Here is a 22185-nt window from a genome sequence, read left to right on the forward strand (position 1 = left end):
GGTCCTCAGATTATTTCTCTTTGTCTAATGCCATAGGAAGACTTTGAACTCATTGATGGGTAGACTACATATCTTCCTATATCATGTAAGAGCAGTTACTGGCAGCTTTAATTTAAGCATGATGAAAATTTGAGATGGACTTTGATGATTACATTTAAACAGACTTATACTGATGAAAGGCTATTATAAAAAGATTCAACAGGTAGTCAAAAATCCAGAACTACAGCTCAGTAGAAAGAAGAGTATTGACTCAACTTACAGATCAGGGAGTTATTCACATGTAGGTAATGTTAGTGACTAATTCTTCAAAACAGAATAGTGAAAGGGCAAAAGAGACACCCCAAACTCAATTGTGTGTGTGTGTGTGTGTGTGTGTGTGTGTGTGTGTGTCTTTGTGTGCATGTGGTGTATGTGTGTGTGTTCTAAGGGAAGAATAAATCTTTGAAGAAAACAGAGGATTGGCCAGACAGGAAGATCAGAAAAATGCGATGTGTTGGAAAGCAAAGAGGAAGACTTTTTCAAGAAATAATAGATTGTCATTAACTTCAAGTGTAATTTGATAGTACAGTGAGTTTGAAAGCCAAGAAAAGGATATAGAAATTTATAGAGAGATTATTTCTTTCTATCTTTGGAAACCACAGGACGTTTAGAGTGATATGGTAGAAAATGGATATCAAGAAATAGGGAGTTGAGTATAATTTGCAAAGGTTGAGATGGTAAGTATAGAGAACTCTTTTTGAAAATTTGATGATGAATGACTGGAATAAGAGTAGCTACTATTAATGTATTATCAAGGATAAAGGAAAAGTTCTTTCTCCTTTTATTGCCCACAGAAGACCATCAAAGTATAATAAGAGGAGGAGGCAGAAAGGAAATGAAACTCCTTATATGAAATTTCACACTTATCTAAAATATTATACAAACAAAACTTCCTTTAATCATAAAGAATTAATTTTGAACATTTAAATCATCCCAGTTGGGCACATTTATTAAGGGTGTAGGAGATAGTATAAAATAATTCACTTTAAAAGATAGAACTATTTAGTATGGAGTTTTTAAAGCTATTATTGATACCAGCCAAGAAAATGCTTAAGACTAAGTTGGAAATATAGCCATATATAGAGCACATCATTGATTCCAATAAAATAAGCTCCAAAGGAACAGTGTTATTAAATAACTGCAATTATTTCATATTTTACTGATTTTTTTAAACAGAGAAATAGTTTGGTAAGTATGTGAATTTCATGACTTGGCTAGATTCCTCAGTATGTTAACACATGCATTTCTATAATGAAAGATAATGTAAACATTTCATTTGATTAATAGCATTGTTTTATAGCAAATGTTTTCAGAGTTTTATGTGTGCCTCAGCTTTGTTCACCATATTTGACACAGCATGGCATTAATGAGAATTTAGTTTTTTAACGTACTGTACGTTTAAAATGGAGTATATTATTTCCATTATTAGCAATGTTATTATACAGTATTATTTCCCCCTTTTAGACATGTTGATCTCTTTGAGCCTGTCATTAGACTAGTGAGGAACTGCAAAAGATTCTATTATCTACTTTTATAGAAAGAAAAAAGATTGGAGAAAAAAAAATTTTGTGTAGGCGAGAGAATCTAAGAGGAAAGTTGTCATTGGAATCTTTTCTAGTGTGTAGATAATTAAGATTTTTTAGTTTTGCTTTCCCTCTTATAAAATCCAAAGGAATCTTTTGTGGCTATTTAGGTTGTGTTGACATTTATGCTAAACTTTGCTTTTGTTTCCATCCCATCTAAACTGAGACTACTTGGATGCCTTACTTGGGAAGCATTTTTCCCCCCCAGAGATTGAACCTAGGGGCATTTAATCACTGAGTCACATCCCCAGACCTTTTTTATTTTGAAGTAGGTTCTCACTAAATTGCTTATTGCCTCTAAATTGCTAATGTTGATCTTGAACTTGTGATCCTCCTGCCTCAACTTTGTGATCCACTGGGATTAAAGGTGTGGCCACTGTGCCCAGCAGCAAACATATTCTTTATCAACCCCCAAATTAAGTAGAATGAGTATTTCAATGTATGTGGTTAAAATCAGGCTGGTAAGTATAGGGGGGAAAAAGGATAAAAGTTTTTTGTGTTCAGGGTTTGTAGGAAGAATGTATATGTGACATTAGGGCTAGATTAGAAAGGAGATACTTGTTTACTTGGTTAGACTCCTAAATTACACACCTTTATCCTCTCCTCAGTTGATATTTTTAGAAGGGACACCATTGCTATTTTCAATTTGTATACAAAGGGAGTAGATTTAAATTCAAGTCTTGATTTTTGGATTGGACAATATGTATTGGGAAGCGTCATCAACAAGGATCATTTTTGACATTTGGGAATGTGTACTACTGTAGATTTCCTTCCTTCAGCATAAAATGGCTGCGTTCATACAAGTGACAATGAGTAGATCTATTGAGACAAATTTCAGAGATATTTTAAATAGCTTATACTATTGGGAAAATTATATAAAAATAGCTTATTCTGTTAGAGACATTTGAAAGGTGGCTTTTTTAGAACTTCTTGGTAAAGTTTGGAAGCACTTAGCTGCAAGAAGGAAGGCAGAACTCTTACTCAAGTCACCAAAAAGATCAAAACTTATTCCTAAAAAGTATCTCTAGGATGGATGATAAGGCCTATTTTAGATTACAGAATTTAATACTGCATTTTTGGGATGGTTCCAGGCTTAAGTGGGTCCCTGAAGCCCATGTTGTTTTTGGCTAACAAGTCCAAGGTAAGCTTATTGCTCTGGGAAATCCTTTAGGCATTCTAATGAAATGATTGTCCCCTCCCATGGCCCAGTTTATAGTATAGGCTTCAAGAATTTTTCCTAAACATATAATCTGTGAATAAAATTGTTCCATGGTCTACTGCTTATCAGCCTGCTCTTTATACTTATACTATTATAGCTATCTTTACGTGTTGGCTTTTATTATACATCTATATTGTATTCTAGTGTAGGGATATTGAAGAGTTTTTCCCAATTTTGAGTGTTCATTTTTGGCCTTAAGTAACTTAATTATACATTTGTGTATTTGTCTTTACCAGTTTATATGGACACATATGTAATTGGACCCTTATTTGTCTTTTTATGAGATATATCCAAATCTTGAAAGCAAATGAGTCTCTTTGAATTATATATTCTTTCATCCATAAAATATTTGATAAACACAGGTTAATATAGTAGGTCATTTTCACTTATAATATGCTTTTTTCATATAATAAAAACTATAGCATTGGTGACTTTTTATAAAAATAAAGTATGGATCCACTATGCATAATACATGTTTCAGTTCATGTGATATTTGTTCAAATTTAGAATTCTTTCTTTAGTACCCAAAGTGTCATGAACTACTTTATGTCTTTAAAGTAGATCTTGTTAACATAGCTTCACTGTTTATTGATGCTGTTCATGCAGACAACTAGTACAGGTATGATTAGGCAACATTATTAGAGTGAGACAGACCTGGGCTTGAATTCTAGCTTTACGAATAGCTCTGTGACTCTCAAAAAATTATTTAAAGTACTTAATTATATTTTTTCCAAAGTTTCAGAAAGTTAAATTTATAGTACATTTATAACATGCGCACACATACAAATATATATAATTTCAAATATACCCTATTATTTCACATTATATATTTTTGAAAGTGGTTAAATATCTTTGCTATTTTTAAATAACTGGAGTAATCTTGGTATCTTGATTATCTACTCCAGAGTAGTTAGAAATGTGTACATTCATCATAATTTTATGTTCAGGGCAATAAATATTAATAATATACACCCCTGCTCCTCCTCCTGACAGAAGCACTACTGATTTTAGTTGCCTAAACTTTACTTCCTCCTCTATAAAATGGGAATATCTACATCCTGGCAAAATTAGAGTTTAATATTTGAGAAGGATCTATCACATAATAAGTGATCAATATATGGCAGCAATTCTAAATATCTAATAATGAAGATAATAAAATTTTGATAAAATGCTAAATGCTTATTATCTTTGGATTCTAAGTGTTATTAAGTGCTTCAATTCATAGGTTATATTTATTCTCAGGACTGGGTTGACCAATAGGCAAAAACATTTATGACTTGTGTCATAACTTTGGTAAGAATATTTTTATATATTTATGCCAGTTCTCAGACTCTTGTTCAAGGAGGTAAGAATGTAGAATTAGGATACTTGAAGGGTTCTTTTGATTGTTTGGATTTCTTTTTCGTTTTTGGACATTGACATTTTTTAGCATGTGTTATCTAGGTTAAGACTGATTTACCTATTCGTGAATGTGAGTGAGAGGAAAAGCTGGAATGGCACCTGATCCTGATGACAACTGCTCTTGATAATCAGAAATGAAAACAAATAATTTTTACATCATTTTAACCATTTGGCATCAGTGTTAATGGATTACTTTAATGTTTAAGCAATTAACTCTTTAAGATAAAAACTGGTACAGTAATTTAATTTGATTTTTCTTAGTTTTTCATAATCTATTCTGAGTCAGTGGAAGAATTAGGTAAGAGAAAACCTTTGTTTGAAAGTGAAAAAAGTTACCCAGGCAACCTGTATATGTTTCCAGTGTGCTGCTTAATCATCTTTAACATTAATCACTGTCATCAGTTATCACAGAAAGATGACTACAGAACACTCTGCACTATTATCATTCCATCATTTTTCTGCAGATGAAATTGGTACAAAAGATTTATTGTACACAGTCATGAGGATTATGACATCAAGCTTAAATAAAGAGGCAGGACTTTTTTAATATAGAAAATCATGAATTTTCTTTTTACATCCCTCATTTACTTAGTTTATTGATTTGACAAAGGCCTGTGTTTTAACAGTTAATAAACGTTTCACAGAGTGTTTTAAATAATGTAGGCTTGGTATTTGAATACAGTTTATAGCTTCCCTAGTTTCATTTTACTGGTAGTGTGTGGTGGGAAGGGAAGCCAAGTCATTGTGTTTTGTATGTACAGGTAAAATAATCATCTCAATAAAGTTTTGTCAAAATTTCAGAAGGTTAAATTTATAATGTGGTTATTTAACTGCTTAGTATATCCAGATCTATATCTATTCATATCTAAATCTGTATATACACATATATATTTTCAAATATGTTCCATTATTTTACATTTTATGTACTTTGAAAGTTGTTTAATATCCATCAGTTTTTTAAGAGTTGAAATAATCTTAAATTTTGATGATTTACCCCAGAATATTCAGAAATGTATACATTGATACTAATTTTATGTCCAGAGAAGTAAATGTCAACAATATTATTTCCCCAAAAAACACTGCTCATTTTAGTTGTCTAATTTTAATTAATGAAGACATTAATTGCAATGATCAATATGTATGCTATTATTGTTTTCTAACATTTATTGAAGAATCCTGATTCTGACTCAGTATTTAAAAAATTATTTTATGTTGCAGGATTTTTATTTTTAGTTGTTTTGGATCTAACCTTGTGTAAAAGCACACTAATGTTAAACTTCTTGATCTGTATTTTTAAAACAGTTATTTTCAATTGTGAAATAACATTCCTGTAATCTTATGTTGAGCCAGGTTTTTAATGCTCTTATAAATAATTTTTTCTTGAATATGGACACATTTTAGGTGTGATTTATTTTTATTATTAAGTGAGTCTGATTTTGGTTAATTTGATAGGAATTGGAACTAGCATCTTTGTCTTTTATTGCTAAGGAGAAAGGAAGGAATCCTCTGTTGCACTTGAAAATTAAATTACAGGTCTTTATTTTCTGTGCTAAGTAAAACCTGTTACATTCTTAAGTGTTATAAAACAATACTGTTAAGTGTAGTGGAATCATGCTTTATAGACTTTGCTTTTCAAAAAGATCAAATTATTTCAGGATGAAAAACCCCAATAAAAATGAGATGGATACTACCTACTTTAAACCTAGCCTAGTTATATAGTCTTGTTTGATAAGCAATTGATTAGGTCAGACTATTAAACTATTTAATCTGGCATGTATATTATGCATGATAAAAGAAATCCAACTGTGAATTTGAGTGTATTAAATAATCTTCAGGAAGTTCCTCAAAGAATATTTGAATGCCTTAAACCTTGAAATAATGCATGTTTGTTCCAAACACATTGATTTGTCTAGGTTTGCCCATCAGGTTGAAGAACTGCTTAATCTTGTTGCATTCAGCAGCTGGGTTTTTGCAATATTCTTTTCTTTCTCCTAGGGGTTAATTAGCCTTCTTTCAAAATGTGGCCTATTTAGCTGTAGATTCAAATGATTCAGCCAGAGCTGGCTGTACAAAGCAGAACCATTAACAGGCGGGTGTGTCCAACTGCTTAATTAGCTAGAATAAAAAGGTCCTTTGTCAAACAAGCATCTGTTGCTCATGACACACCTGACAGGCACATTAGGCAAGGATGACTAGACTGAAATTGTGCTTGTGTCTCCTGCAAGAATATACAATTCATTTACATATGGGCTGTATCATCTATGAACTGCAGGGGTTTATTTAGCTTATCAAAATGGATTAACGTAACTGTGTTTGTGGCTGATAAACAAATATCACTAGAAAGGAGGCTGTGAAGGAACTAAATTAATGAAATTACTCCCAAACATAAACAAAGCACCAGAAACCACTGCTGGATGAAAGAGAACACCTTGAATGTACTTATAAACTGTTCTGCTGGGAGTAAAATGAAACCCACAAATGGAGCATTCCTTAGCACTGCCCTCTTATGATGATCCTTACTTTGCATAACTGTTGGAAAGCTACCCAATACTCTTAAAGGTGTCAGTGAGTTTAATCACATTAAGAAAAATTTAAGGAGAAGATTTTACTCTTCAACACGCTTTAACATTTTATTGCTCTTTTGTTATTAGGTCTTAAGAATTAATCACTTAAAATTTGTATGGAAAATTGCTTATTGGTTGGCTTTTTTTATGACCTCAGTAGGAAAGGAGGAAATATTTCCTTAACTTTGATGTCAGAAAGATGGGCTCTATGTCTCTTGTTGAAGTATAGATAAAATACTATGGACCTAGATCCTAAATGACTGCTCTTCAGACCAACAGTCTCTAGCATTTCATTTGGAAGCCCAGTGATTATGGTATTACCCAGTAATGTAAGTAGTGATTGACATCATGGACTTCAGAAGCAGACGGATATAGGTGGATCCAGGTTCTTACTCTTTCTAGTTATGTAGCTTTTGTTCAGTTTTGAAATCTACTTGTGACTTAGTTTCCTCATTGCTAAGTAGGGCGATCCATCATGGGGATCGCCCGAGGATTAAATGAGATCATGTTTTTAAAGCAGATAGCCTTAGAAAAGCACCAGGAAAGACTTACTAAATAAGAATTATGTTTATGAACTTCAGAGCTAAACTTTGGAAGGGGTGTGATTGAGACCCTCTCAAGGATGAGGCTTGGCAGAGAAATGCTCTTCCTCAAAGCCAAAGAGGATAATGAAATCACAGGAGAATGAAATTATGTTTGTGAATAACAAAAAAAAAAAAAAATGCAGACAAAACTGAGGGGATTGGTTCTTTTTTTTTTTCTTTTTTCTTTTTATTATTGGTTGTTCAAAACATTACATAGTTCTTGATATATCATATTTCACACTTTGATTCAAGTGGGTTATGAACTCCCATTTTTACCCCATATACAGATTGCAGAATCACATCAGTTACACTTCCATTGATTTACATATTGACATACTCATGTCTGTTGTATTCTGCTGCCTTTCCTATCCTCTACTATCCCCCCTCCCCTCCCCTCCCCTCCCCTCTTCTCTCTCTACCCCCTCTACTGTAATTCATTTCTCCCCCTTGTATTATTTTTCCCTTTCCCCTCACTTCCTCTTGTATGTAATTTTGTATAACCCTGAGGGTCTCCTTCCATTTCCTTGCAATTTCCCTTCTCTCTCCCTTTCCCTCCCACCTCTCATCCCTGTTTAATGTTAGTCATCTTCTGATGCTCTTCTTCCCTACTCTGTTCTTAGTTACTCTCCTTATATCAAAGAAGACATTTGGCATTTGTTTTTCAGGGATTGGCTGGCTTCACTTAGCATAATCTGCTCTAATGCCATCCATTTCCCTCCAAATTCTATAATTTTGTCATTTTTTAATGCAGAGTAATACTCCATTGTGTATAAATGCCACATTTTTTTTTTTATCTATTCGTCTATTGAAGGGCATCTAGGTTGCTTCCACAGTCTTGCTATTGTGAATTGTACTGCTATGGACATCGATGTAGCAGTGTCCCTGTAGCATGCTCTTTTTAGGTCTTTAGGGAATAGACCGAGAAGGGGAATAGCTGGATCAAATGGTGGTTCCATTCCCAGCTTTCCAAGAAATCTCCATACTGCTTTCCAAATTGGTTGCACCAATTTGCAGTCCCACCAGCAATGTACAAGTGTACCCTTTTCCCCACATCCTCGCCAGCACTTGTTGTTTGACTTCATAATGGCTGCCAATCTTACTGGAGTGAGATGGTATCTTAGGGTGGTTTTGATTTGCATTTCTCTGACTGCTAGAGATGGTGAGCATTTTTTCATGTACTTGTTGATTGATTGTATGTCCTCCTCTGAGAAGTGTCTGTTCAGGTCCTTGGCCCATTTGTTGATTGGGTTATTTGTTATCTTATTGTCTAATTTTTTGAGTTCTTTATATACTCTGGATATTAGGGCTCTATCTGAAGTGTGAGGAGTAAAGATTTGTTCCCATGATGTAGGCTCCCTATTTACCTCTCTTATTGTTTCTTTTGCTGAGAAAAAACTTTTTAGTTTGAGCAAGTCCCATTTGTTGATTCTAGATATTAACTCTTGTGCAATGGGTGTCCTATTGAGGAATTTGGAGCCCGACCCCACAGTATGTAGGTCGTAGCCAACTTTTTCTTCTATCAGATGCCGTGTCTCTGATTTGATATCAAGCTCCTTGATCCATTTTGAGTTAACTTTTGTGCATGGTGAGAGAAAGGGATTCAGTTTCATTTTGTTGCATATGGATTTCCAGTTTTCCCAGCACCATTTGTTGAAGATGCTATCCTTCCTCCATTGCATGCTTTTAGCCCCTTTATCAAATATAAGAAAGTTGTAGTTTTGTGGGTTAGTTTCTGTGTCCTCTATTCTGTACCATTGGTCCACCCGCCTTTTTTGGTACCAGTACCATGCTGTTTTTGTTACTATTGCTCTGTAGTATAGTTTGAAGTCTGGTATCGCTATACCGCCTGATTCACACTTCCTGCTTAGCATTGTTTTTGCTATTCTGTGTCTTTTATTTTTCCATATGAATTTCATGATTGCTTTCTCTATTTCTACAAGAAATGCCATTGCGATTTTGATTGGCATTGCATTAAACCTATAGAGAACTTTTGGTAATATTGCCATTTTGATGATGTTAAGTTCTGCCTATCCATGAACAGGGTATATTTTTCCATCTTCTAAGATCTTCCTCCATTTCTCTCTTTAGGGTTCTGTAGTTTTCACTGTATAAGTTTTTCACCTCTTTTGTTAGGTTGATTCCCAAGTATTTTATTATTTTTGAGGATATTGTGAATGGAGTGGTTGACCTCATTTCCATTTCAGAGGATTTGTCGCTGATATACAGGAATGCCTTTGATTTATGCGTGTTGATTTTATATCCTGCCACTTTGCTGAATTCATTTATTAGCTCTATTAGTTTCTTTGTAGACCCTTTTGGGTCTGCTAGGTATAGAATCATGTGGTTCTTAATTGCATCCAGAAGTCAAGCACCCCTGCAGCCTTGGGTAAGTGACTTAACATCTCTGAGCTTCAACTGACTCACCTATCAAATGAGGGAAATCATGGCTTTATAAAAGCTGGGATATTAACTCTTCTTTATAAATAGATGAATCAGTATAAATATTATCAGTATTGTTTTGAACCAAAAAAGCAATTTTCTACTTGCAATTTATAGAAATAATACTCAAATACCTATAAGGGCCAAGTGAATGAGTATTGCCATTTAAAAAGCATGACTATAAAACACATAGTATGAGCTCACCTTTCAAGTTTTGACACTTTTCAAGAAAGTCTGGAACTCTTTATTTTAATGCAAAATTTTCTGATTTTTATATATTAGGGATTAAGGATTTTGATTTGTAATCACTCCATTCAAAGAAAATCTGTGTGTAGAGTCTAATATGGTCCATAGGAGGTCAATTTCCAGTCTATGCCTTTTATTTCCTGATATAATCTCTGGGGCAGTTTATTTGGAGTGGGTATGAATTGCTTTAAGGGTACATTTAATTTTTAAACAACTTTTTTACATTTTTACATGTGTTTGATTTAAAATAGTAGCTGTCAAAATATGGGTCATGTACCAAAAAATGATATGTAGACCAGTCTGCAATACAGTGGATGAGCCCAAGAGCTAGTCATAGCAAATTTCCCAGCTGATTCTGGAAGAAACATGAGAGAATATGAGAGTAAAATGGCTATGCTGTAAGAAACTCACCTACAATTGAGTGAGCAAATTATAATAACTTTGGTCAATCTGTCTTCTTTCTCTGTATACTAAACTGCCAAAGACCACCATCCATCTTGGAGTTGGCAAGAGAGACTGGCAAAAACTTCTTAGAAGATGGTATCTAATACATGATTCAGTCCTTAAAGAAAATATTGCCTTAATCTCCCTAATTGATCCTCTGTTGTAGCAAAATGCTATCAGTAGTCTACAAGTATATAATGAATCAACACTGGTTTTGGCTTTTTTTTTTTTTTGGGGGGGGGTTTGATCCCCTATTCCTATCAGTCTATCATGGAAGAAAGAAGAAGAAGCAGGCATAGATAGGCCTATGAATATTTGTGTATTCTCTCTGGAAGTTTTGGGAATCATTGGCCCTCTAGTAATTATAATTAGGTAAGGGTTTTGTATAGTGAATACTGCCATTCTTATGGATTTTTTGACATATCCATGGCCTTAATACTAGTCCAAAGGTGTGTGTGTGTGTGTGTGTGTGTGTGTTTATGTGTGTTTACCACATTTTTAAACAGCCACAATTTGTAAGATTTCATATTAAAAATATGGATTTTTCAGCTTCTTTTGGAAAAATAGATCTATTATTTACAGATTTGCCTTCCCACAAAACAACCATATCCTGGAGGTTAAAGTGAGCTAAATCATATACATGGAGTATTAGCCACAGTTTTCATCACTATTGTTCAATTTTGTAACCTCTATTCTCCTGTACTCTATATACCTGAGGTTTCTAGATTGTAAATGGAAATTATACTCATATTAACTATATTGTGTTGTTATATGAGATTTTGTTTATGAGTTAATATGTAAAGCATTTAGAAGGGTCCTTAGCACTTGTTAAACAGTGATACTATTATTGCTATACTTTTGGAATGTACTAAGGTTTATTGTGTTGCCTTAAGATTTTGACTAACAAAAGAAGAAAAATTCAGATCACCTATGGAGATGCTAGTATCAAAGTCTAGAAAGAAAATAATTATAAATTCAAAGTGTGAAAGCCCAGTCACAAGTCATCTTCTATCACCACTGAATCTCTTAATTTCTCTCTGTGTTAGTTTCTTCTTTTATAAAATAAGCAAAGTAGATTTGATGTCCTCAGAGTTTTATTTATAAAATTGAATGAGATGATAGAAGGTTTGGGGAAAAAGAATTGGAAGAGGTCATGCTATGACAAAAGATACTGAGAGGGGTTAATTTTCTCCTTGAGAGAACTAAATACTCAGATTTTTTAAAAACAATTTTTTTTTTAGGTAAAATTAATGCTCACTCTACTTTTTATAGATTTAAGTTATGATACAATATTCTTAGGCTACCAGTTAAATACCGTCCCTCCCACCACAGGAAAGAATATTAGAATTTTGGTCCCTGCTCAGTAGTAAGGAAATTTGTGTTTATTTTATTGAATGTGTAAGTAGTGAAAAGGGTGACATGTCAAGGCTAGGAAGCCTGAGAAAATTAGTGAACTTGATCCTTTGGCTAGTTTTGTATATATCATTTGATTTTGGATGTAAACTTTTTTTAGATTACCAAATTGTAAGTTGGAAAGGACCTTGGAAATTACTTATTCTACATACATAACCTAGGAAAGTGTCTAGAAAGTATAGTTTATGACATTTTATAACCAGTTAGGTCTTGTGTTCTGAGGGTTAAGAGAATTTCGAAATAATTTTGAATCTGTGGAACCAACCTAGATGCCCTTCAATAGATGAATGGATTAAAAATGTGGCATATATATATATGTGTGTGTGTGTGTGTGTGTGTGTGTTTGTGTGTGTGTGTTATATACATATATATTCTCTTTTATTGCTGAGTAATATTCTGTTTATATATATATATATATATATATATATATATATATATATATATATAATATTACTCAGCAATAAAAGAGAATAAAATCATGGCATTTGTAGGTAACTGTAGAGAAGATAATGCTAAGTGAAGTTAGCCAATCCCCAAAAAACCAAATGCTGAATGTTTTCTTTGATATAAGGAGGTTTATACATAGTGGGATAGGGAGAGGGAACATGGGAGGAATGGATGAATTCTAGATAGGGCAAAGGGGTTGGAGGGGAAGGGAGAGGGCATGGGTTTAGAAATGATGGTAGAATGTGATGGGAATTATTATACAAACCACATGATGTATGGTGTGAATATACTTTGTATACAACCAGAAATATGAAAAATTGTGCTCTATATGTGTAATAAGAATTGTAATGCATTCTGCTGTCATATATAAATAAAAAAGAGATTGAAATAATTTATAACAAAATCTAGCATGGTAGCTTTCAATGATGTTCAGTGTTTATTATCTCAGGTTAAGAGGTAGTGAGGATTTTTTTTCAATGAAAATGTGGATTAGTAATTTTCTGCATTTATTTAAAAAGAGGTCAGAAAGACTATAAACATGCATGAGTTGTCATGGCAGTGTATTGGTTTGGGAGGTATTTTGAGAGTTGTAAGTCTCCCAATAGGATATTAAGAACAAATGAAATGAAGCTCAGCATGCAAGGTGAACATTTTAAACTTTACTTCTATTTTCATGTATTTCAGAGACCATCATGCAGACATCAGAGACTGGGTCGGACACAGGTTCGACAGTGACTTTACAGACATCTGTGGCTAGTCAAGCAGCAGTGCCTACGCAAGTGGTACAGCAGGTACCAGTACAACAACAGGTGAGGAGCTGCTGTCCTCAGACTGGAGGTTGTGACCTTTATTGTGTGCAGCATCCAGCATAGCTAAATCCAAAGATTAATTGGACTTTCTTGCTTCTTTGGGTGCTAAGATTGGCATAGTTCAGTCTTTAGGCATAGTCTGGGTATTGCTAGTTTCTTTGCTAGGATGTAGAGAGAGCTACAAAGACTACTCAGATTATAATCCCTCTTCTGAAAGAGCCTCTCTTATTTCCTAGAGTGTTGTTTTCTTCTGAGTTAATCCCACTAAGAAGGGTTTTCTCCTCTCCTCTCCCCATTGTTTATTACATCTTCTTATTTCTTTCATACTGCAAGGTCAGGAATAATACTTACTTAATTGGTTCACAGTAGCACTTAATAAAGGAAAGCATGCATATACCTTATAGTCAGGGATTTTGCCTTTGTAGTGGTTTAGAAAGTCTTGGCATTAGATGGCTGCTAAATACTGTTTAATGAAAATAAAATTATATTAAAGGTCTGGAGTGACTCATCCCTTTTAAAAAGTTGGAAAAGAATTCATTGTCAAATTTTTACTACAGGTTTTATTCATGCTCAGGGCATTTGGCTTGTTTTGGAAAGATACTGACAAAATAAATGCTGTTCATGTCAATTAATAGTTCTGCATTTGGATTATAAACCTGTTGGCCTATCATTTCTTCCAAAGACTGATGAGAACATAAGAAAGATTGTATGTCACATGTCATTATCTTGATACTTGAGATTTGCCTGTAAATTCTTAGTGTGTAGGAGAATCTTCAATAAATATTATTCCTACAATTATAAATAAGTATAGGGAGAGTGGTATCATTTCATAAATGATATGCAGAAGGATTCAAGGTTATATTCTTTTCAAGATACAGAGTTGGATTGGGTGTGGGGTAGGGAGGGCTAAGGCTAGAGAAGTCTGGGTTCAATCCCCAGCACTACCAAAAACAAGTCTTCGAGTTTTAGGGTGAAATATCTGAAATAACCAATTTTTAGAACTGTGTAGTTTTAATCTTAGTACATTCTTTTCTTATTGCTACCATATATACACATATATCCTTCCTATCCTTCCTGTTCCAAGTTTCTTAGGTTAGACTATATGTAGTTTTGTTTTACAGAAACATTTTTATGTTTCACTCTATTCGTTCGTATCTTATATTTCTTAGCTTCTTTAAAAATTTTTAATCATTAAAAATGAGTCTCTATAAAGTTTTAAAAGCCTCTGGAATTATTAATGTTGTTACCAGTTTGAAAAAGTAAACTCACTCTGGTTTTGTTGTTATCTCATTTGTGGAAGAGCACTGTTGGAGAATGCCTGTCTCTAACAAGAATATGACAGAGAAAGTTTTCTTATATCCAGAAAGTACCCCCCTGAAACATTAAAATACCTGTGGTATATATCTGACTCTCTGCCCTGACTGAACCTTGTCTTTTCTTCTCCTCCATTCTTCTTCCTCTTCTTCTTCTTTTCTAATTTAATGTATATATCATCTAGTGTTTACTATAGGTCTTACATAATATATATAGTAGTATAAAAAAGTCAAATAATTGAGCAGATTTACTATCTTTTTTAGAAAAAACAGAATTTTTCCTTTTCCCCTAAACCATTCCTTTTTATTTACATCTTTAGCCTAGTATATTGATATTTATTTCCATGTATTTAAAAGTAACAATACTTATTTTACTGTTTCCTGATTTTTTTAAAAAAATATTGATTGTTGTACTGTGAATTGAACCCAAGGCCTAACACATGCTAGGCAAAAGCCCTCACTGAGCTATTTCCCTGGCTGCTTCTTGAATTTTTAGTTTTAAGAATTTTCTTAGCATGCTCTTTTCTTTATTTAAAAAAAATTTTTTTAGTTGTAGATGGACCCAATACATTTATTTTATTTATTTTTTTATGTGGTGCTGAGGATTGAACTCAGTGCCTCACACATGCTAAGCAAGTGCTCTACCACTGAGCCACAATCCCAAACCCCCATGCATTTCTTTTTTGACACACACACACACACACACACACACACACTCACACACACACACTCTTCCATTCCCTAATATACAAAAACAAGAATTTCTTTTTGTTTTCTTTTAAATATATTTTCAGTTGTGGATGGGCACAGTTCCTTTATTTTATTCATGTATTTTTATGTTGTGCTGAACTTAGTACCTCACACACATGTGCTAGGCAAGCACCCTACCACTGAGCTACAACCCCAGTCCCCAAAACAAGAATTTCATGTGTCTCAACTTAATAGTTACATTTTAATTTTGGTAGATCAGCATTTATTACTTTTAATACTCTGATATTTAAATACAGTTCAAATCTAGCATAAAGTTAGCAGTGATGGCCTTTTCTTCTTGCCCAACTCATTTACTTTCCCTGGATTTAGTGATTACATTTCTTGTATTTGCAAGATTGCTATGCAAAAACAAAACACCATTCTGATTTCTGATCTTTGTATGGGGCTCAGGTGATTTTTTTTCCAAGTTTACACAATATTTAAATACCAATTTTTTGAAATTTCATGATGTCATGCCCTGAAGTAGGAGTGTATAATAAAATACTTTTATTTTCAAGTATTTAAAAAATATTACCCTATATTCCTACTTATAACATCACGTTTTATTTCCTGGGTTTTTTTCTCTCCAAATATATTGATTTTTTAAAATGTTTTTGAACTCTTCTTATGTAGTCTGTTTTTTTCAAGGTATTTTGTTCTCTTTTATTTTGTCTCTGTTTTTCATGTTTAAAGCTTTTCTTAGGTGTCTGATAACCTTTAGTGCTTATCCATATTTTAAAATGTTCATATAATAAACTGATTTGAATGCATGAATGGGTTTGGTTGACTTCAAAATGGGGCCATATGACTGGGCTTTCTAGTTAGGAGATTTCTGATGTTCATGTCTTTGTTTTTCTTCTTTGGCTTGCCCTATTTTTAAAGAAGATTTGTTCAACTTCCTGCTGGGTGGGTGAAAACTTGGCATCTGGGATCTGAGTGAGGAAAGAGAGTTTGTTATTTATTGCACTGATTAATTTACTCCTTCTGTTTTCATATGGTGTCACAGGTGTTTGGTCTTTCTCAGTGCAGAGATAAATCAAAGTAGACCTCCAAACATTTCCCTAAGTTTTGGGAAGGCCAGTCACCTTACTATATAGGATTGGTGGGGATGATATGATTGTTTCTTAAATAGAATTACTTTTTATATTAAATATGTGAAAAATAAAAAAAAAACAAAAGTAGATTGCTGACAGAAGTAGAAATTCAGTGTTACCTGGACCATTCTTTGAAAAACACTGTACTATGCCATATGGCTCCCTGCCAGCAGGCATATTTTTTAGTTCCTCAAGTTAGCTCTTTCCTCTGGGATATCTGAGGCAGGTGATACCTTACATTACCTTACACCAAGTGAAGAAGGTGAGAATTCTCATTTTCTTTTTGTCAACATAGTGTTTTATTTCACATAGTCAGTTAGTGTTACATTTGCCTGGAGATGCTTGTTATGTCCTCCTTGTAGGGTGATTGGAAGGATTTTTTTTCTCCTTTGTAATCTTTTTTTCTTTCCAATAAGAATGTGTCATGTTTGAAGTTCCCTGATGCATTCTAACAGTGTCCCTGTGGATATAAGTCTATAACTGATTATAATGGTACTATAGTAATTTCTTATTGCTTTTAACGTGTCTATAATGTTTGAATTGTTAATGTGTTCATGTTATGTGGAATTTGAAAATTGTATTAGAAATGCCTTTTAAAGCTTCTAGCTTTTTGTTAGTGACTCCTGATAGATACTGAAATCATGGTGTTAATGTCAAGAGTAGTTAATTCTGTTGATTCAACTTTTCAGTAGCCTTGCTTTGACCATTAAAGAGAAAGCCTACAGCTAATGTGTGTGGTTGGTGGTGTGTGTGTATGTGTGTGTGTGTGTGTGTGTGCATGTGCATGCATGCACAGACGCGCACATGCGTGTGTGTGACTCATGCCCACATAATTATATATATTTTGGAATTTGGGGAAAACAGGCGATTTCAAAATCCTACTATTATACACTTCTGTTTCTTCAAAGCTCTAAAGGCTCTAATTTCACTGTGTGTTAAAATAAGGTTTGATTCTCAAATTATTTCTATGAAATTTCATTTATGTGACCTCACATGTGAATTTGTTATCTTTCTTTGTAAAATATTGTTCAGGAATAGAGAATTCTGAGGAAAGAATGATATGGTCTTTTTATATAAAATTACAGCAATTTCTTATGTAAATTTTCATTGTTTTAGGAAATATTATAATCTTAGCTCCTAAATATAGGCATTGTTCTCCAATCCAATAAAATCCATAAAAATGTTCAAGTTCAATATCTTGATTAGAAACCAAAATGTATTCCTATTATCTTTTTAAAAATACTTTTTTGGACTAAGGTGTTTCTGTAGGATATGACTAAAAATGGACTGCTACCCCTCCCTTTCCATCTGTCTTGATTGACTTGTTTAAGAGTTTCATGTGGATTATTCTTTAGGGTTATTTTATGCCTAAGTCTGGGAGATCCTGCTTGCACTATTACTAAATTAAAAATCCAGGAGAAGGGAAAAGGAAATGTCTTCTTTCTATTCCATAGCCAGCCAAATTAGGTTCTTTTCAAGGTAGAACCTTGATAGAAGTTAGAATTTCATTTCTTGTTTTAATCTTGGGCTCCAGCATACTCCAGGAATACTGTGGACACTGAGGACATTTCCTAAACCATCTTGAACTATATAACTCCTGAATTTTTTTCTCCCTTTGTTTCCCAGCTTTAACTGTCTTTGCAGCTATAGTTCACTCTACTCTCACTGTATTACATTTTCCTTGGAGGAGGGCACAAATCTTTTACTCCCAAATGAGAAAGTGTGTTGTCTCTATAACTTTTAAACATAACATCCCAGGTACAATGGTGTCTGGGGATTAAGGGACCTCTATTGAGTTCAAAGAATTTTTTTTTCAAAGATACTTTTGACTTTACTAAAGTTCTTTTATTATGAGACACTCTAATTTACCTTTTTAAGGCAGGGACTCAGAGAGATTGTATCTTATGAGTCTTTATTATGTAACTGGGACATTCAAACATTATATGTGATTAAAATTACATTATTATGTGATTATATTATATGTGATTATATTCAGGAAATACCATTTTTATTTAAAAAAGCTATGTTGACTGGGAATCTTTGTTTATAATTTGAGATATCAGAATGAACAGACAGCAATGTAGCTATATTGTTTCTTTTGAGTTACTATCAGCCAAATATTTAGCATTGCCATATAAGTTATGGTATATCCTGAGGAGTCAGTGTATTATGCCTGTAGTCAAAAGATAATAACATTTTCCTTGAGGAACAGATTCAACCAGAGTTGTCAGATTATAGAAGAAGAGAAAGTGTTAGTGAAACTCCAAAACAATTATTTATTATGATTATCTGTAAAATTATCCTAACCTTCAAGAAATATATTCAAGAAATTCAGGTTTAAAATGAATCTTTCTGTCCTCCCATTCCCCCTTTCCCTATCCCACTATGAATCAACCTCCTTATATCAAAGAAAACATTCAGCATTTGGTTTTTGGGGATTGGCTAACTTAGCATTATCTTCTCTAACTCCATCCATTTACCTGCAAATGCCATGATTTTATTCTCTTTTATTGCTGAGTAATATTCCGTTATGTATATATGCCACATTTTTTTTATCTATTCATCTGTTGAAGGGCACCTAGGTTGGCTACACAGTTTAGCTATTGTGAACTGACCTGCTATAAATATTGATAATGATGTGGCTATGTCCCTGTAGTAAGCTATTTTTAAGTCCTTTGGTATATAGACTGAGGAGAGGGATAGCTGGGTCAAATGATGATTCTATTCCCAATTTTCTAAGAAATCTCCATAGGAAGGGAGGGGGCATGGGGATAGAAATGATGGTGGAACGTAATGATCATTATTATCCAAACTACATGTATGAAGACACAAATTGGTATGAATATACTTTGTATACAATCAGAGATATGATATGGTACTCTATATGTGTAATAAGAATTATAATGCATTCTGCTGTCATATATACATAAAAAAATTGAATCCTTTTCAGATCCTCACATTCCTTAGACCACAGTTTCAATCCCAAGTGAATTTCATTCTCTTTTGTTTGGCATATTTCTAGTAGTATTTAATCAAAAATAAACCATGATAATTAGCAATATATCAATGAGAAATTTATTTGGTCAAAGCAATCAACAATGATTTAAATGAAAAAATATGATTGCTATGATATGTTAATTTTCCATAACAGAGTTTTCTTTTAGATCAGTTTTGATCAATGGTGTATTAAACGGGCCCCCCTTCTAGTTTGGGGAGCTAAGCCTGAGGTTCTGCACCCCATCATTCTTGTCTTTGTCTTTCCTTTCTGCTCAGGGTCAAGGGGTTTGCTTTCTTCCAGTCCTAGCTTTGGTGGGCATGAATAGAATTCTCTTCATTTGAGACCATTGTTCCAGATAATCAACTGAAGCAAAGATATTTTTCTCTTCTTCTTCTTCTTCTTCTTTTTCTTCTTCTTCTCCTTCTCCTTCTTCCTTTTTTTTTTTTTTTTTTACTTTGGGATTGGATTTTCATTGGCTTTGTTCCCTGAGAGGTCAATATTCTCATAATTAAGATTCTAGCAGACATTCTAAAGGTGGAATTATATTTGAAATGAATTTCAGTTGAATGTCATTTTAAAAAATTACAGTGATTTCAGCCATTCAAGAGAATATTTAGTTTTTAGCCAAAACTGATAATTTTTATATTCCATAAAACATTAAGATATTTCAAAGGATGGTACCAGTTTAAAATTGAAGTAAATCTTGCTAGTCCAATCCAATATGAAGGCCCGTTAGTTGAACATTTCTACTGAATATTTGTAAAAATAAGAGCTCAATTATTTAAACAGTTGAGTAATAGTATTCTTTGATTTTCTGTTAAGAAAATATACATTTCTTATGTGTAGATAGTTTATTGTGATTAGTTCCTAGTACCACATTTTAAGAGGAATGAGCCAGGCACTACATTAAATGATGAGATTTCAAAGGTAATTTGACATGGTTCCTTGTCATAGGAAATTAGCTTTTTCCTGTGGTTGTGGAATTGTGTATAACGTGCCTCAGGAATAAGATGGAGACTGTCCTTGAGAGTGAGGTCTTTGAAAGTTATGACCCTTAAGTTGTGTGCTGAACGAAAAGTTGTAGTTTGCAAGAAAAACAAACTGGAGCAGTCCATATCTGGCAGAGAAAAACATGGAATAGTTCAAAGGAAATAAGGCAAACTATTGCTGGATGGAGGGAGGAGACCAAGGAATTGAGGGGTGTTGAATAATGTTGCACAAGAATCTCTTCTGGAAGGTGGAGTCAGATAACCTGTTTCTGGTATCTTCACATGTGTCCCCTCATTAGAATTGTAATTCTCTTCCCTGTCCAGTTGACTGATTTCTTTAGGTATTTCCTTATTGTCATCTGTACTGCTCTGCTATATTTCCCTTTTGTTTGGCCGGTTCTTAATCCTATGAAATTTGGATGCTACCCATGTAACTGTTGATATTGCATACTTTAGGCAAGCTAAACCCAATATTCTTTAGAATCTTTGTAACTTGATACTGTTGATTGTCCCCCCCCCCCCCACCTCCTGCCAGCCCCCATGCTCTTTCTAGCTTTTGAACTTCTCCTGTATTTGAGGGCACTTCATTGAGGAGAATAGATTTGGTGGAGTTAAAGAGAGTAGGCTTTATGGTTTGGTTGAAAGGTATGAATTCAAATTGTTACTCTAACCCTTTCTAGTTATAACTCTGGACAAATACTAACCATTTTGAGACATACTTTCCATAACTATTCAATAGTGATAATAATATCTGTCTCTTGTTAACTTAAATAGTAAATATTATAATTTACAAAATAATTTAGGATAGTACCTGGATATGATACATATTAATCAATATATATTTACTATTATAATCATCCCTCAGTATCTGTAGAGGACCCTCTAAGGATAAAATCTATGGATGTTCAAGTCCTTGAGGCCGCTCTCGTGAGAAAAGATATGGTCTTGAAATAATGAACCCACTTCCATGACAAAGTCATTAATCCATTCATGCAGTCAGAGCCCTCATGATCTAATCACCTCTTAAAGGTCTCAACACTGTGGCATTGGGAATTAAGTTTCCAACACATAAACTTTAGGGGACACATTCAAATCAAGCAATCAGGAATACCTCCAATATTTTATTCAGCTCATGAAATATAATAATTTTGAATCAAATGTGGTTTTCTGGTAGGATATAAGACTTTAGGTGAAAATAAAATATTAGTAGCCAGCCTAATGAGTTTCTAGTTAGAAGGGGCTTGAACTATGCCAAAGAACCTCCTAGAGTTTAATTTCTTCTTCAACAAATCAATTACATTGTAAGATTTTGTATAGACTTATTTTAATTGCCTTTATAGTTTATTCTTAGAGTGATATAATTGGTTTCCTGTTAATATCTAATTTGCCTATTAATATATCAGTTTCAACATTGTTACTCTTTTCATTTTTTTCTTGAAAAGTTCAATATATCCTAAACATCTTTTTACATGAGTAAATAGTAGAAACCTTCTGGATAACTGACACTCTGTTTAAATATAATTTGAATAATTTAGAACATGTTTAAACAGAATACTTAAAACTTGTTGTAGTCAGGTTTGTCTTGCTATAACAAAATACCTGAGACTGAGTACTGTATAAAGAGGTTGATTTAGGTCAAAGTTCTGCAAGTCGAAGTGCTACGCATGGATGTCGGTTCAGCTTCTGGTAAGGGCCTCAGGGCAGATGGCATGGAGTGTGTGTAAGAGTGGTGAGCAGGTGCATGCAGAAGAGCTCATGTGAGAGGCAGCAAGAGGATGGTCAGTTGTGTTTTTTGACAATCCATTCTCATAGCTACCAATTCAGTTACCAATCCAACTTTGCATACTCCTGAA

At 33.6% G+C, this 22185-nt stretch overlaps 1 protein-coding gene across 2 annotated transcripts in view; it reads left to right on the forward strand.

Moving 5' to 3' along the window:
* RFX3 (regulatory factor X3) overlaps window positions 1-22185 on the forward strand; it is a 329303-nt gene that overhangs the window by 121532 nt on the left and 185586 nt on the right. For both annotated transcript variants that reach the window (XM_081282601.1, XM_081282602.1), the window contains exon 2: window positions 13064-13188. In XM_081282601.1, the coding sequence (XP_081138727.1) occupies window positions 13072-13188 (117 nt within the window). In that variant the 5' untranslated portion in view covers window positions 13064-13071. The remainder of the gene's footprint in view (window positions 1-13063; window positions 13189-22185) is intronic.

Source organism: Spermophilus citellus (assembly GCF_964194105.1).
Source record: "Spermophilus citellus genome assembly, chromosome: 2".
Taxonomy (NCBI): Eukaryota; Metazoa; Chordata; class Mammalia; order Rodentia; family Sciuridae; genus Spermophilus; species Spermophilus citellus.